Here is a 14,857-nt window from a genome sequence, read left to right as displayed (position 1 = left end):
CGTTCCTACCGGGGAATGCTGATAGGTCTGCCGAAGCAATTTTTGAATGGCCAGATTGTGCCTCCTTTAGGGGCACTGGCTTCACTTTTCCCACCTGTCTGACCTTTTATCACATCTTCCTGTGATGAGAAGGAACAAGTAACATCTTTTTTCTTCATACTTTTCGTTCTAAAGCAGTAGGAGCTAAGTAATGCTGGAAATACTTGGCTGCTGTACCAACACTGTTCAAAGAATGGGTATGAACAAGTTTTGTATTAATTCAAACAATAATGTTAAACTCTATCACCAGCATAATAGTGTTTGCTAATGGACCAGGAGGCCAAGGTTCAATATTCGGTCAAATTCAAAACTCAAAAAAACAATATTTGATGTCTCCCCCTCTCTTGCTAAACGTTGAGTATCATAAGGTGGGGATAGAGAATAAGTGGAGTAATCCATAAAAAGGGAGTTGCACCTGTTTAATGAAGCCTTAAAGTTACCCTTAGTTACAGTCAATTACACCTTTTGTTGTCTACCTTCAAAAATCCTCCTTTTTTACTTTTCGTGGATATTTGAACTCTAGCAAATCTCTTATTGGGTTGCATAATTTTAAAGCTTAATAACTATATCAAATGCACTATTTATCAATTTGTTGCGATTTCTATAATCTAAAATAATTTTCTTGTTAGTACTTACGTTATCACCTCCACCTTTTTTTTTTTTTTTTTTTTTAAGATGGAATCACTTGATTGCCAAAAACTGTCTTTTTTTTTTTTTTTTTCATTTCATTTCATCTGATGTCACTGTTGCTAAGCATCAATCATTCTGATTTCGTATGAATCAGATGATTATTGTTGGCATTCGTTTCCCTGATATCTTTCTAGTTAGAATTCTTTCTAGAGTATGCATACTTACGGGAGGGACCATGTGAAGGTTACCAACATTCCTAAGTGAAAGTGATTTTTGTGACACAAACTGCATTTGAATTTGGCACACCTAGGTCATCAGTCTGTATCATTAACCACTGAGCCACCATCACCTTCCTTCTGTTGCTGCTACCTTCCATTAATCTGGTCACCTCCCCTAGTTGCTGTCGCTATTTTGAACATGAAACTCAAATTAAAATACAGTTTTTTGGCATTCAGGCTAGATTCAAAGTATAGTATCTGTTCTGTCCAAAGATGGGGCATCGATATTGTGGAGTCTGCATTTGTGCCAGAGGTTCATAGAATGGAAATGTCACTAACTCTTACACGTATTACCCCACTCAATAACAAACGCTGATTTAATTCCACCAAAAGCAGACCAGAGAATTTATAACCAAAATGTGGTGAGACAACAACAATTAATATGGAAGGCAGTAATTACTGGGGATACATTTACAAGATTCAGCATTCCTATCCTCTGAGGGACCATTATGAGTCCAAAATATTGCAACAAAAAATTAATCATTTGTATACACTCATGAGCAAAAAAAATGGGCAAAGCGCAAAAGAAGGAAGAAATCGATTTTTCAATATTTTTCCATGAATTTTTGTTAATTTTAACTGAAAATTTCTATTTTGTACATCATTATTATTATAGCATATAATAATAAGTGGAAAAATTAATCCTAAAAATGGTAAGACCGCATCTTGGCTAAGATAGAAAAAAATGAATTGCAGCATTAAGGCAGTCCAAAATGACTTACAAGCTATTTTTTTATATTTTAAGAAAAGAAAATGTGAAAACATCTTTTTCTGTAGTGAAGCGAATTGGTCAAAGGTTTGAAGTCGAATGCTTGGTAAAAGGGAAATCCGGATCTGGTCACCCTAGAGCATCCATTTTCAAGGACGACCACAATCTTAAATTAACTGTTTTGAAGGGGCTGGAAACTCTTTCTAGATATACAATATCTAGACGAATGTATGCAAAGAAGCCATTTTTATCGAAGAACATCAATGAAAGAAAGATTTTTCTCGTGTTATGGCAAGAAAGATACGGACGGGTTCAGGAATGTTTTCCGGATAGATAGAATCAAGATTTTGTCTTAGTGATGCTCCTGAACGGTGCAATCAAAGAACTGAAGCATGATTTTCACCAAGTTGCATAAAAATGACGGTTAAACACATGATAATACCCCTGCACACACTGCTAAAGTCACCAAAAAAATGGTTTTCTGATAATTCAATTGATGTGATATTTTGGTCAGGTCAAAGCTCCGATTTAAACCTAATCGAGAATATTTGGTCCATAATATCTCCTGCATTGGCCAGAAGAACTTTTGAGAACAATGACAAACTGTAGGAAGCTGTGCAAAGCGAACGGAATAGCATCTCCTCTTTACAGTGTTCCACTTGGTTGAGAGCATGTCTAAAAGGATTGATCCTGTAAAGAAATCAAAAGGGAATGTGATTCCATACTAAGCATTTATTAAAGTAAATGTCTTCTGTGTTATTAGTCTCCTTTAAGTTTCCTTGTTCAATTATTCTTTGTTCAATATAGCTTTTAGTGCAATAAAATGTATAAAATTTATTTGGCTTATTATTATGGTTGATTGTTGAAGATTTTTCTTGTACCCATTAAATACTTCAAAGAATATTAAAATTCAATTTTTGTTTGGTAATTTTTGTTTTAATCTTATGAACATTTTTTTTTTTTACTAGTTTGCTTTTTCTCTAACAAAACGTTTTTATATTTCATTAGGAAACTCCACTGCGCTCATCTCCTGGCGTATCCAAGGGAACTCCTTCCCCTCGGGCATCACCTGGAGCCTCTGGCTCCCCTACTCCGGGATCAACTCGAAAAGTACCCGTGAATATACCAATTTTATCTTTTTCGCTATTGCCTTGCAAATTTTTTATTAATTTTTTTTTTATATATATATATCACCCACCAACTAAATGTGTATTGTCCTAACACTGACATCTTGATGTCCTGCTTGGAAATAACGTTTTCTTTATGGCATGCAAGACATGGTTACTGAGTTCATTTTACCTTTTTGAACACGTCACTGAATATCTTATCTATACCAAGGTTTAGCAACCTTTTTGAGGGTGAGGACCCAGAAGCTATGCTAATTATAGTTGGGGCCAAACAACTTTTGTTACATTATCATGAGGACAACAATGTTATTAAATGTGGGGTACTTGTACAGTTTAATCAAGACATTAAAAAATGAAAATATTGAAAAAAAAGTTTAAATTGTACGTATCTGTTATGGAATGAAGTTCTCAGAGAAAAAAAAATTTCACTTAATTTCATCAATTAGTTTTTTTACAGCAAAAGAACAATTTGTTATGATACCGAGCAAAAGGTTCGATTTTTAGGAAGAAAAGCTAGTATTAAAGATGGGGAGGGAATGTCGGCGCTTTACATGGAGTTATCTCCCTGTGGTGTGTTCAGTCCAAAACTGATACATACGATATAACCTTTTTCGATATTTTCATTTTTTAATGTCTTGATTAAACTGTACAAGTGGCAAATATGGAAATAAATTTTCTGTGCATTTGAAGAAAACCAGTATTTGATTAGATTTAAATTATATTGCTTATTTTACTGCAAAAATATTTTTTTTACAATTACAAACATATTCTATAAACAATTCTTTATTTTACTTCAGGAATAAAACATCAACGACAAAAAGTGAACCACAATTAGAAACGGCACGTTTTTTTATATTTGTTGTTTGGTAATGAATATATTTCTTGTAGAAGTCAGACTTGAATTCAATATGAAATTTTGATTTTTAAAAAGTCCTCTTACTGTAAATCTATTCTTGGGTTAGTAGATGTAGTAGAAGAGTTCGAGTAATAGGGTCATTTGGCAAGGTAAGGCAAAGGAAAACAAGAGAAAGTGATAAAAATGGAGGGATAAATAAAGACCTGGGAAGAGATAGGTTAGCTTGGAAGCCAATTTCTAGAAGTTGTCTAACATATAAAACAATATTGAACTATTGATGATTTTTGATTTGTCTGTTTCGTGGCATATCAATCACTTTTTGCGAATATTTAATACTGACACATAACTTATGAAAATGGTGATAGTATACCATCATTTGAACACAAGTTGTTATTTTTCTATAGGCTAAGATGAGTATTCATAATTTTTCTCCATGATATTGCAATATAAGTGAGTCTCCCCACAAGAGCACGGTACAATACAATGTTTATCGTGGGGAAGGGTGCAATGCTTTGACCACGGCTATTCTTGCAGTTGGTTCTCTGAATACCCTGGTTATTCTCTTTCAAAAGTGAAAGTCCCTTTGGACAATGGTCAATAAATCTGTACGTCTTCCTCATTTCGGAAGAAACTGCCTCAAAAGAAAATCTTTGTCAAACGGATAAAAACTCACATCTGTTTTTGTTCTGTTTATATTTATATATTTTATGGTTTTGTTTACTTCTGTTTATTTTGTGTTTCAGTTTTTTAAAAAGTGTGTGTGTGAAAAAACTCCCTGATGAAATATTATAAACTAACAATTTCAGAATTAGTGTTTTACCCTAGAAAGAGACTGAATAAAAATCAAATTTTATCTAAAAGTTGTTTCTATTAGTTAGGCCCAGAACTTATTTAATGTGTTGATATCTGTACGACGCCATTATAAAACAACTCTCATTAGTTCACAGTACATTTTAGTGCCAATAAAAGAATAACCTAATGCAACAATTATCCGTCTTAATTTTTATAGGTTTTATATTGCCCAGGTGTTTGGAAGTGTGTTGAACAAAAAAAAAAATTTTTTTAATGGTAATAGGCAGGTAGGCTGGAACCTGTACAGCAAAGGAGGAAAAGAATGTGAAAAAAAAAAAGTGACGTCTTTGTTGTTGCGCCCATCGCCAAAGCAGAAGTGACGAATGCTTAAATTAAGGCTAAGTCAATCGAAAAGAAGCGATGACTTTCAAAAACATTGACGAAAAATGCGACCCCTCTTTGTAGAAAAGTGCCCAGTTGAAGGTGAAGGAATAAAATGATACCAATCTCGTGAAAATCCGTCGCCTCTGTTGAAAGTTTTAGGCATACATACATACATTTAAACAGGTGAAATTTATATTAAAGATTATGCTTAACAAATCAGTTAAGTGAAGCTACGGTTGCAAATTTTTAAAACAATGGAAAAATCTAGATTTTTTTTATGTTGATAAAGCATTGCTTTCTGATGTAGAAAAATAACATTCAAGCAAAACAATGACTTGATTAGTATTATGCAAACTACTTCATCAAAATCAGTGATGACTTTAAATGTGGCCATACAGACACAAATGATACTGAACATTCAGGACAAAGTTTACAGTTACCCTAGAAAACATGTTTGCATACCTCAAAAGAGAAATGTTTGGCTCTAATGACGAAATCGTATTGGAAACTGAGGTGTATTTTAGAGCTAAAGGCAAATTGTTTTGCAAAACATCAAATTGTTTTGCAATCAGTATATCACCATAGAATGAGGACTATGCTGATGAATAAAGTCAAATTTTGTTTAAAAGTTGTTTCTATTAGTTAGGCCTGGAACTTATTTAATATGTTATGTCTGTACGACGACATTGAAAAACAACTTTCATTAGTTCACAATACAATTTTATTGCCAGTAAAAAATTAACCTGGTGCAGCAATTATCCGTCTTAATTTTTACATTTTTTATATTTCATGATGCTCATTGATTATTGTTTATTTTTACATTAGTTTATTATTTTTGCAGGAATTAAAACTCCCTGCTGAAGTATTAGAAATAAACAGTACAAATTTTTTTTGGTGTTACCGAAAAAACAGGATATCCGTTCTTAGCTATGTTTTTAAGCTTTTTAATATTCATTTAATACTAGCAGGTTCTGTGGAAATTCCACAGCAAACTCTTTCATCTGTAATTTATTGATGTTGGCATTCTGTGGATGTTCAGCATAAATGGAAATGCCCTGATATTATTGTAGCTCTTTTGTTAAAACTGCAAAAGTATTTATCTAAGCTACCCCGGTCACAAATTACACTTAAATATATTTTAATTTATGCAGATTTCGTATATATTATAATCCATTTTCTTTCGATTCTTATATATTATAAAATTGTAATTTCAAAAATAAAAAAAATATATCCATATGACTTGGGTGTATCAGCTTGAATGGAAAACGAAACTTGTAAAGAAAAAAGTGTGTGTGTGTGTGTGTGTGTATATATATATATATATATATATATATATATATATATATATATATATATATATATATATACACACTCGAGTTCCTTCAGCTATAATTGAAACCAAAACTTATGAAGAATTCTTGGTAAAATTATTTATTACAAGAAATTGAAGGTCATAACAATTAAACGACAGTCACTCGGAAGAAAAAAGATGTAAGTGTGACACAAAATAACACGCAATCATATTAATATATAGATTATATTTAATTTCTTTTTATTTTACATCTTAATTTAAATTAAATAGTAATACTACTAGTATCAATAGTAGTAGCTAACTAACAACTAAGTGTAACTGAAAAAATAAACTAAGACACTGGAGTTTCCTTTAATCCTAAGATTCCACAAAATTTTTCTAAGGATAACCTCAGGAACAAGTGTAATATAATTTTCACAGAAATTATATTATTACTAACATTTATTCAGTGATTTAGCGATCTTCCTTTACTGCAGTTACCTCTCCTGATTTCATGCAGTTACCTCCCCTGCTATCATCAGAACTATGGTTTACTATTTAAGTGAAACTTGCAATTAATTTCGAAAGCAGTTTTTATTAATAAATAATACTGTTATTTTAGTGGCAAGTGCTTGACTGAATTTCAATCTATGGTCCCCCCTTGCCAAACTTTCAAAAAAAAAAAAAGGCCGACTAGTTACAACCACTATATATGATTTCCCCTACTATCTGCTTAAATCTAAACGCAAATTCCATAAACAAAGTTTCTTTTATAGTGCTGCTCGTCTGTGGAACTTTATTCTGCTGGCCTATTTCCCAGTTGAATACCACCTAGTAGCCTTCAAATCCAATGTAAACAAGTTCTTGTTGAGCCATCCTAATAAATAATCAAATTCTAGCCAATTTACACCATTAAATATTAGTAACTTACATTACTTACATTCATTAACCCTTATCCTCAAGGGGCCTTTGAGCCTTGATAAGTCGTGACTCCCAAGTAAAAAAAAAAAAAAAAAAAAATCATTTTTCATAATTTTTTAATATGACAAGTAGGTAACATTGGTTTTAGTTAAAATAATACCTTAATACATTGTTGCAGTTTTCAAATTCTTGCATATGCGAATTGTGAGACTTTTCTCTTTTTTTATAAGAGCAAAAACGAAAGTTGTCTCCTCTCTATTGCAAATGCAATCCATGTGTGTTCATATAAAGTTCCACCTTAAATTAAATAACAGACAAGCACCACAAACTTCATATTGTTTCACTTCATGAAATGCTTGTGAACGTAACATTTTTTTATAGTTCATTTATTCGTTGTCATTTGGTTTTTATTTACTTGATGTCTTTTCAATGTTGTCAATAAAGAAACCAATCGATAATCTTATTTTAGCAATTATGTTTTTGTTCTGTGTACATTTATATTGTACGATTTATTTGATATTTATTATATTTTATGTTTGAGTTTAAATTTTTTTTTCTGAGTGAATAAAGCAAGATGCACTTCAATAAAACAAATAATTTTATTTTATCAATTTTTCAACTTTACAAAATGTGTGATTACAGATATCACCACATTTGTGTCGCAATAAAATTATGACAAAACATTCACTGCATTTGATGTTTAGGTTCAAAAACTATCAAAACAAATGTCTGTTCAATATAGGAATTATCCAATTTACGAAACGGATGCCTTTTCCATGACTGCATGATTAAAAAGGACTTGCATTTAATTTCCATCCCATCATCCTAGCCATCTTTTTACTACCTATTTTCTGAGGAATAGTATGGAACTGGCTTTTTTTGTAAGTCGCTTTGTAGCGCTTATTAATGCTTAATATTTTACATCGTTTTCTTTTTGTTTTTTTTTCATCGTGGCTTCCTTTCTTGCATGAAAGCAACTGCGGTTTCCAAACATTTCCTTCATATTATTATTATGAAGAATTTTCTTTTCTAATTGATTTCTTTTTTTTATGTTACTTCTAGCTCGATTCCTGCAAAACGGCCAGCAGTGAAGGAATGTTGGCCAACTTCTTCAACAGTCTCCTCAGCAAGAAAACTGGGACAGGCAATAAAGCAGGTAAAACACATATATAATAGTAACACTAGCAATAGTAGTACCGGTAGTATCAATAACAACTGATAGCAGTAGTAACAATAACGATAGTAACATTAATAATGACAGCAGTAAGAATGATAGTATAATAATAATATTGATAATAATGACAGTGGTAATAGCGACAGTAGTAGCAGTATAGCAATAATGATAGTAATAATAATAGTGGTAGTAGTAGTTGTTGTTGTAGTAGTACAATAATAATATAGCTATGTACATACACTAGCGAGGGGTACCCGGCATTGCCCGGGTGTTTGTAGGTGTGTGTGGTGTTAAATAAAAAAGAAACCGAGGTTAGGATCGAAGCCGAAGCCCTGAGGCGAAGTTTGAAAATAAAATCGGCCAGCCAGAATGAAGCATTGTTATAAGCGAATAAGTGAAAGATGTTTGAAAGTCGTCGAGCGTTACGACGACGATGACGATGTAAGCATTGTTATAAGCGAAGTAAGAAAAGAAAGCAACGTTTTAATTAAGCAGGTGGGGGTAATCAAAACATCGAAAAAAAACACAAAAACTAACGTACGGCAAACGAACGATGAAAACAGAAAAACGAACACATGAAAAATGGCTTAAATAAGCCTGTTTCGATATTAAAATTTAAAAAATCGGTGGGTAGCCGGGTGTTTTGGGGTGTCGCTAAGAATAAGCGAAGTAAAGTAAAAAAAAAAAACAGGAAAACGAACGTTATGTGAAAAATGGCTTAAATAATACAGGGTTCAATATTTAAATTTTAAAAATCGAAAAAAAAAAAAGCATCTCACACCACAATTTGAACCCAAAACGTTTAGATAATGAATCAAGGCCTTAACTACCTGAGCTAAAGCGATGTATATGAAATTTGTTTGGTTTTTCAACTATTTAAAGTAAATCAGGTCATGACGTCATCTGATGCATGCGGTGTTGACCCCCCCCCCCCCCCCCCATCGAAAATTGTCGATATCGGTGTGAAAAAGTTAACGTTTTTCTCTCTCTCTCTGTTTACGTCTCTCTCTCCCTCTCTCTCTCTCTCTCTCTCTCTCACACACTTCATCTTCCTTACTCTAAAGAGTGTTACTAAAAAAGAAAATGGCGTCTGGGTTTGTTTTTTTGTAAGCATTTTTTTTTTTTTTTTTTTTTTACTTCACATTTTTGGCTTGTTATTTTTCATTTAACTATCATATCTAACTATTTTTAACGTGCTAATAACTTTGGTAACGTTGTCATAGCGTAGAAGTTCATAATTTAGCTTGTGTGAGGGTTATTTTTTTTTTTTTTTTACCGATAACAACAATGTTTTTTAAATTCAGACTGCCATTACAGCTTGCTGACGTCAAGATCACGTGACATGACTCAGCGGGTTTTAAATACAAGTTGACCCAAAATAAACGGCCCCGTGTATACTTCATGTTTATGTAGAAGAGTTGGCGCCCGTATTTTTTGGGGCAGTTATTAATCGATTTAAAAATATGTAATGTTTAACATTAAAATGTCACTTTTTTTTTTTTTTTTTTTTGCACCTAAGAAAGATGAGGATAATAGTCCACAATAAATAAATTAATAAATAATACTCATCTCAATAATGAATTCCAATTGAATAATGTATAGGTGCTTTTGATATTGTTAATTGATAATCTGTTTTTTTTTTTTTTTTTTCAAATTTGGTCTGCTTGGGAAGGCAGTATGGCTATTGTCTGAAGTTTTGGGAATGTTTCTATTATTACTAGTAGGGCTACCCAGCATTGCTTGAGACAAAAGTGTAACATCTTTATATCAAAACCTCTTACTGCCTTTCTCTATCTTTATCATTAATGGTGTAAATTAGGTAGAATTTCAATTAAGTGAACGGCTCAATAAGAACTTGTTTACATTGGACTTGAATGTTACCATGTTGTAATCAGCCGGGAAGCAGGTCAATGGAACAGTGTTCCACATGTGGGCAGTTCTAGGAAAGAAACTTTGTTCATGGAATCTGCATTTAGATTTAGGCATAGATTGAGAGTGAGGGAAAATTTGATGATTGTAGCTAGTCGAGTGTTTTTTTTTTTTGTTTTTTTTTTTTGTTTTTTTTGTGATTACTAGGTCCCATTGGTATCTCGAACTGAACTTTTTGGAAATGGCTTCAAGAACAATGATGAATAGGAGTCTGAGAACCAAGTTCTGATGGACGCCAGCTTTTACACTGCATGAATGATCATCTCCCTCACGTTGTTAAAAGCATTTAAAAGAATTTAATGGATTTAAAAGCAAGTTCAAAAATCAGTCAGTACTTTCATTGTGAAAATGACAAAAAAAAAACAGTTGTTGTAGATTAACACATTTGCTCTCCCCCTCTCTAAAAATAATTATGTGGGAACATTGGCAAACTTGGAAGATAAAAAGAAAATTATTGTTGAGTTCGGGATCACATTTGAATTCCATATAAAATTATCTCCTCCTCCTCCTCCCCCCATTCTAGCATTTTAGAGCAAGTTGGGAAATTTGAATATTTTACTTCAGATACCAAATCTCCATTATTGTTGTTTTCAAATGGTGGCTATTTGAAAATAATTCTGACCTGGAAAAACATTTTCTCTCAGGAAGTCAATCTAACAAGTTTATTCTTAACTTACTGCAACGATCTACAAGAAAAACTGGCTAACCTGAATCAAATATCAATTTTGTTAGACGAAAGTTATCATTGACAGAGAAAAGATAACAAGGCTGACTTTACTTAGATTAGACTAGCAGTCACCTGGCATTTCTCAGGGCCATTAAAAAAAAATAAATAGAAAATGTTTGATTGTGTTAATTTTCTCAACCTACTCCTCCCTCTTCTAGAAGAGACATTTCTTTCTTTTATTATTTTATTTTTTAATTTTATTTTCTATATTTATCTATTTTTTTAAGTGAACAATGAAATAAAAAAAACTCTGGATGCCTCTCCAGAGATTTATTTTAAAATGCAAAATAAAATTAAGAATGCCTCCTAAGCACTACTAAAACTAAATTTCTCCTAATAGTTAAAAAAATAATAAATTAAATTTGGAGTTAGCATCTTTCAAATTGAAAGAATGCTGATTCATAACCAGAGCTGTATTATATAACATTAAAAATCGTTTGTATTGCTCGTTTTGATTGGACTATTGTTCCCATTTCGAGTGTTATTTGTGCAATATTTTGGTTGATGTAGCTTTTGACCTTCGTCAGGCACTTGAAAAAGAAAGTTACTGGCTCTGGAGATGGTTTTGTATTCTGGGAGTTATTTGGGGTTTTTTTTTTTTTGTTTTTGTTTTTTGCATATGTAAAAAAAATTTGGTTGATAAAGGGAGGTAACTCTAATAAAGTTTGACAGGGGATTATCTCAAATTATGGTTGAAATTTTAAAGAGGCATTGTACAAATTTTGTTTTTCTTTATACGTAAGTAGTGGTTCCCATATACTGTTGATCTCTATGCTCGGTCAGACATATAAAACCACAGCGGAAAAAAAAAAAAACCCAACTCCAAGAATATGGAACCAATAACTTTTCTCCTTTCTTTTCCAAGACAATAACTAACATGCCTGACGATGGTCAAAGGCTACACTGACCAAAACGTTGCACAAATAACACTCAAAATGAGAACAATAGTCCGATCCAAACAAGTAATACAAACAATCAGCCCTCATCTCAAAAATTCAGATCTGTAATTAAAAATCGTGTTTAGTTCTTGATAAATATTAAATGATATAAATGGCCATTTGACCAAAAAAAAAAAAAAAAATTAATCTTTTTTCAGAAATTTTAGATATTATTTTTCTGGGGTTACATTTGGTTTTTAAAATAAAAAACAATTTTGTAAGTTTTTGTTATGTATTTTGAAATTTTAGTAGGTCATATAAATGTACAAATACAGACAACTGTCCTTCATATAATAGAAGAATAGAAGATTGCAATTCCGAATTCTAGTTTATTATGATTGTTTTATGAATTTGTTTTTTTCCCGCAAAGCTGTAACGTGTTTCTCCATTTTCTTCCAGTTGACAAAGCTGCTGTCACTCGCGATGCTGCTGCAGAGCTTGAGCGATTGAATCGTACAAAGAAAACTGTGAATGCCGACGGTTCCACAGGAGGGTCGAATGAGCCCAGCACACCAACTTAGGAAGTTTTTATTGTTAGTCAGCGTCGTGGCTTTGCCTGGCAGCCTGAAGTTTGCATGACTGAATGAATGTACGAACCAAGAGGACTTGTCTGCTACCGTCAGACTCATTTTTTTTTGTGTCTGTTGCCATCTTTACAGTTGCTAACCACAATCTGTTGACGCATCTGTGCGCTGACCTCCCTCCCCCAATCCCCCTTGTCGGGGAGGGGGGGCACATTTGCTCTTTCTTACATGTTCAAACATGCTCACACACTCACTCATACACAATCCGTTAGCAGAAGATATTAACAGCGGTTTTTGATGACACTGCTCTCCTAGCAGACTTTGTCGATCAATAGATGACCTTGCTTGTATCGTTTTTGAAGTTTTGAACAATTGGTTACGAACGTTACATGGAACCTCTTTAACACCATTTGCTGCCTGTAGCTCCTTTGCCATCCGTCTTAGCTCTGTTTCTTTTGTTTTTATGTAAAGAAATTGTTCCTCCCTCTCTTCTCATTACTTTAATGCGTTTGAGTCAATGGTATATTTTTTTTTTTGTTTAAATACTAACTCGACTTAGCTTAAACCATCGATAGTGATGCAGTCTATCCGGCTTCCCACGTGTATAAATAAAGTGCTATATCTCTTACCTCATTTACAGGCTATATTTTTCAAAATCCTTTCTTAAAGGGATATAAATTGCTAAGATATATTTAATTTGTGCCTATCGTGTGCCTCTTGCCTGCCTCAGTCCATTTTTAGAATTTGTTGGAGTAATGAAATCCCACTCCCTTGCATCCCCAAAAGAATCCTTTTCATTTTTTTTTTTTATCCCTATATCTGATTATTTACACACAACAATATATAAAGCTGTAAACGAGCATGAACTGTTTAATGGCAACAGTTTCTACCTTGACTGGAAGGATCAACATTTGATTCTTCCCGTGAACATCCTCGTTCCCCACCACTTACCAACACCACCCACACATACACGCTCATTCAAATAATGAGGAAAATCCTCTGAGTATGAAATAATTCTTTACTTACCTGCAAACAAAAAACAAAAAAAATATATATATATGTGTATATATATGTTTTCGTCTCTTCCTAACGAACAGAGAAAAATAAATACAAACCAATTATTTTCCAGGATGAAAAATGTTGGTTCCTTTCAAAGGTTTTTCTAAATGTTACTTAGGAAGCCTTATCTTCCTCCTCATTTCCCCCCTCCTCCTCCCCCATAGCAAATTTAGCAGGGTAAGGATAACAACAAACCTCTCCCCTTCTTTCTGTGTCCCTACTTTCTTTAAGATGAAACAAATAATGCATTGATCATGAAGCAAAAACCGAAAGAAGGAAATGATTAAAAGAAAAACCAAAAAGAAAAAAACACGCAGCTGCTCGCCCTCTGTGGATCTAACATTCAGTCTCTCACCTTTTGTTGAGCAGAATGAGGCTTACGCCTCAGCCTTGTAACATAAAACAGCATGTGGATTGGATCATGTAAAGAAAACAACAAAAAAAAAATATGGAGAAAAAAAAAAATAATGAAAAATATAAGAAAATGTTTTTCTTTGTTATGTCATAATTTATTATTATTGTAAATCGATCTTTTTTATTTTTTTTTATTTAAATTTAAGTGAAATTTCCTGTTGCATATTTCATTTAAATATTTCCCACACCATTTGTTTAACTAAAATAATGAATTTTACCTGCATGGAATTTTTAATAGCTATCAAGCATACTAAATCATAGATCAGACAGAATTTTACAGCGTCGCTAGGTGTTGTTTATTAAGATACGTCCTCAACAATCTGCCTGATAGTCAGGGCCATTTTGATATTGGTGGCTTTGTATGGCTGAGATATGGTCCTGTGCAGTCTTAGGTTTTTTTTTTTTTGTTAAGGGGTCAGTTTATTGCTAATCACATGAAGTGTCCCTACTGGGGAATGCTGACAGACCTTGTTTGTATGCCAGTGTACACTTTTCCAATCTTCATCTGACATTGTCTCTCCTCCTGGGGAAGAGGTAAATTATATATAAATTAGACAGAATTATTTAAGCCACTTGAAAATCATTTTGTGGCCCGAAAGAGTCAGATTTCCAAGTTGTCGAAATATAGTGACGCAGCATATCAACCAGTAAGTATAGAAGAAACAGTTTGGAACTTTTTGGTGGTTAAAATATTGATTTCAGCATTTCTGTTTGAAGTAAGACTGATTTTGCATGGATGCTAGCTATTATCATGTCATACAGGTAAAACAAAAAATATTCTTTAAAAAAAAAAAAAAAAAAAAAAAAAGATAATTTATGGGAGACGATTCCATTATGGAGATGTATTGAATATAACCAGATTGAAAGCAAGATAAGATAAATACAAAAAGGAAATTATTTTTATTTTTTTTTTTTTTTTATCCCTTTTATTATTTTATTTATTTTAAGTTCTTATTTTACAAAGCTTAACTTGCCCTCAATGTCACTCTGTTGGGGTCCATCTGTTTTATTACAAAGTATGAAGCCCTTGATTTTGAAAAATCTTCATTGCGTTTTCTCTTAGAT

General features: G+C 32.7%; 1 protein-coding gene across 2 annotated transcripts in view; it reads left to right on the top strand.

The window, feature by feature from the left end:
- Positions 1-13,867, top strand: part of LOC145246603 (cytoplasmic dynein 1 light intermediate chain 2-like) — a 151,341-nt gene extending 137,474 nt beyond the window's left edge. Inside the window, exons 10-12 of one of the 2 annotated variants that reach the window (XM_080108264.1) lie at positions 2,665-2,772; positions 8,090-8,183; positions 12,195-13,867. In XM_080108264.1, coding sequence (XP_079964390.1) covers positions 2,665-2,772; positions 8,090-8,183; positions 12,195-12,316 — 324 coding nt within the window. In that variant the 3' untranslated portion in view covers positions 12,317-13,867. The remainder of the gene's footprint in view (positions 1-2,664; positions 2,773-8,089; positions 8,184-12,194) is intronic. The other variant, XM_080108265.1, reaches the window with a different exon arrangement.
- Positions 13,868-14,857: the final 990 nt, after the last annotated feature.

This window comes from Euprymna scolopes, chromosome 24 (genome assembly GCF_053919585.1).
Source record: "Euprymna scolopes isolate OS-2025 chromosome 24, ASM5391958v1, whole genome shotgun sequence".
Taxonomy (NCBI): domain Eukaryota; kingdom Metazoa; phylum Mollusca; class Cephalopoda; order Sepiida; family Sepiolidae; genus Euprymna; species Euprymna scolopes.
The sequence above is the reverse complement of the archived record's forward strand: the minus strand, read 5'-3'. Positions and strand labels throughout refer to the sequence as shown.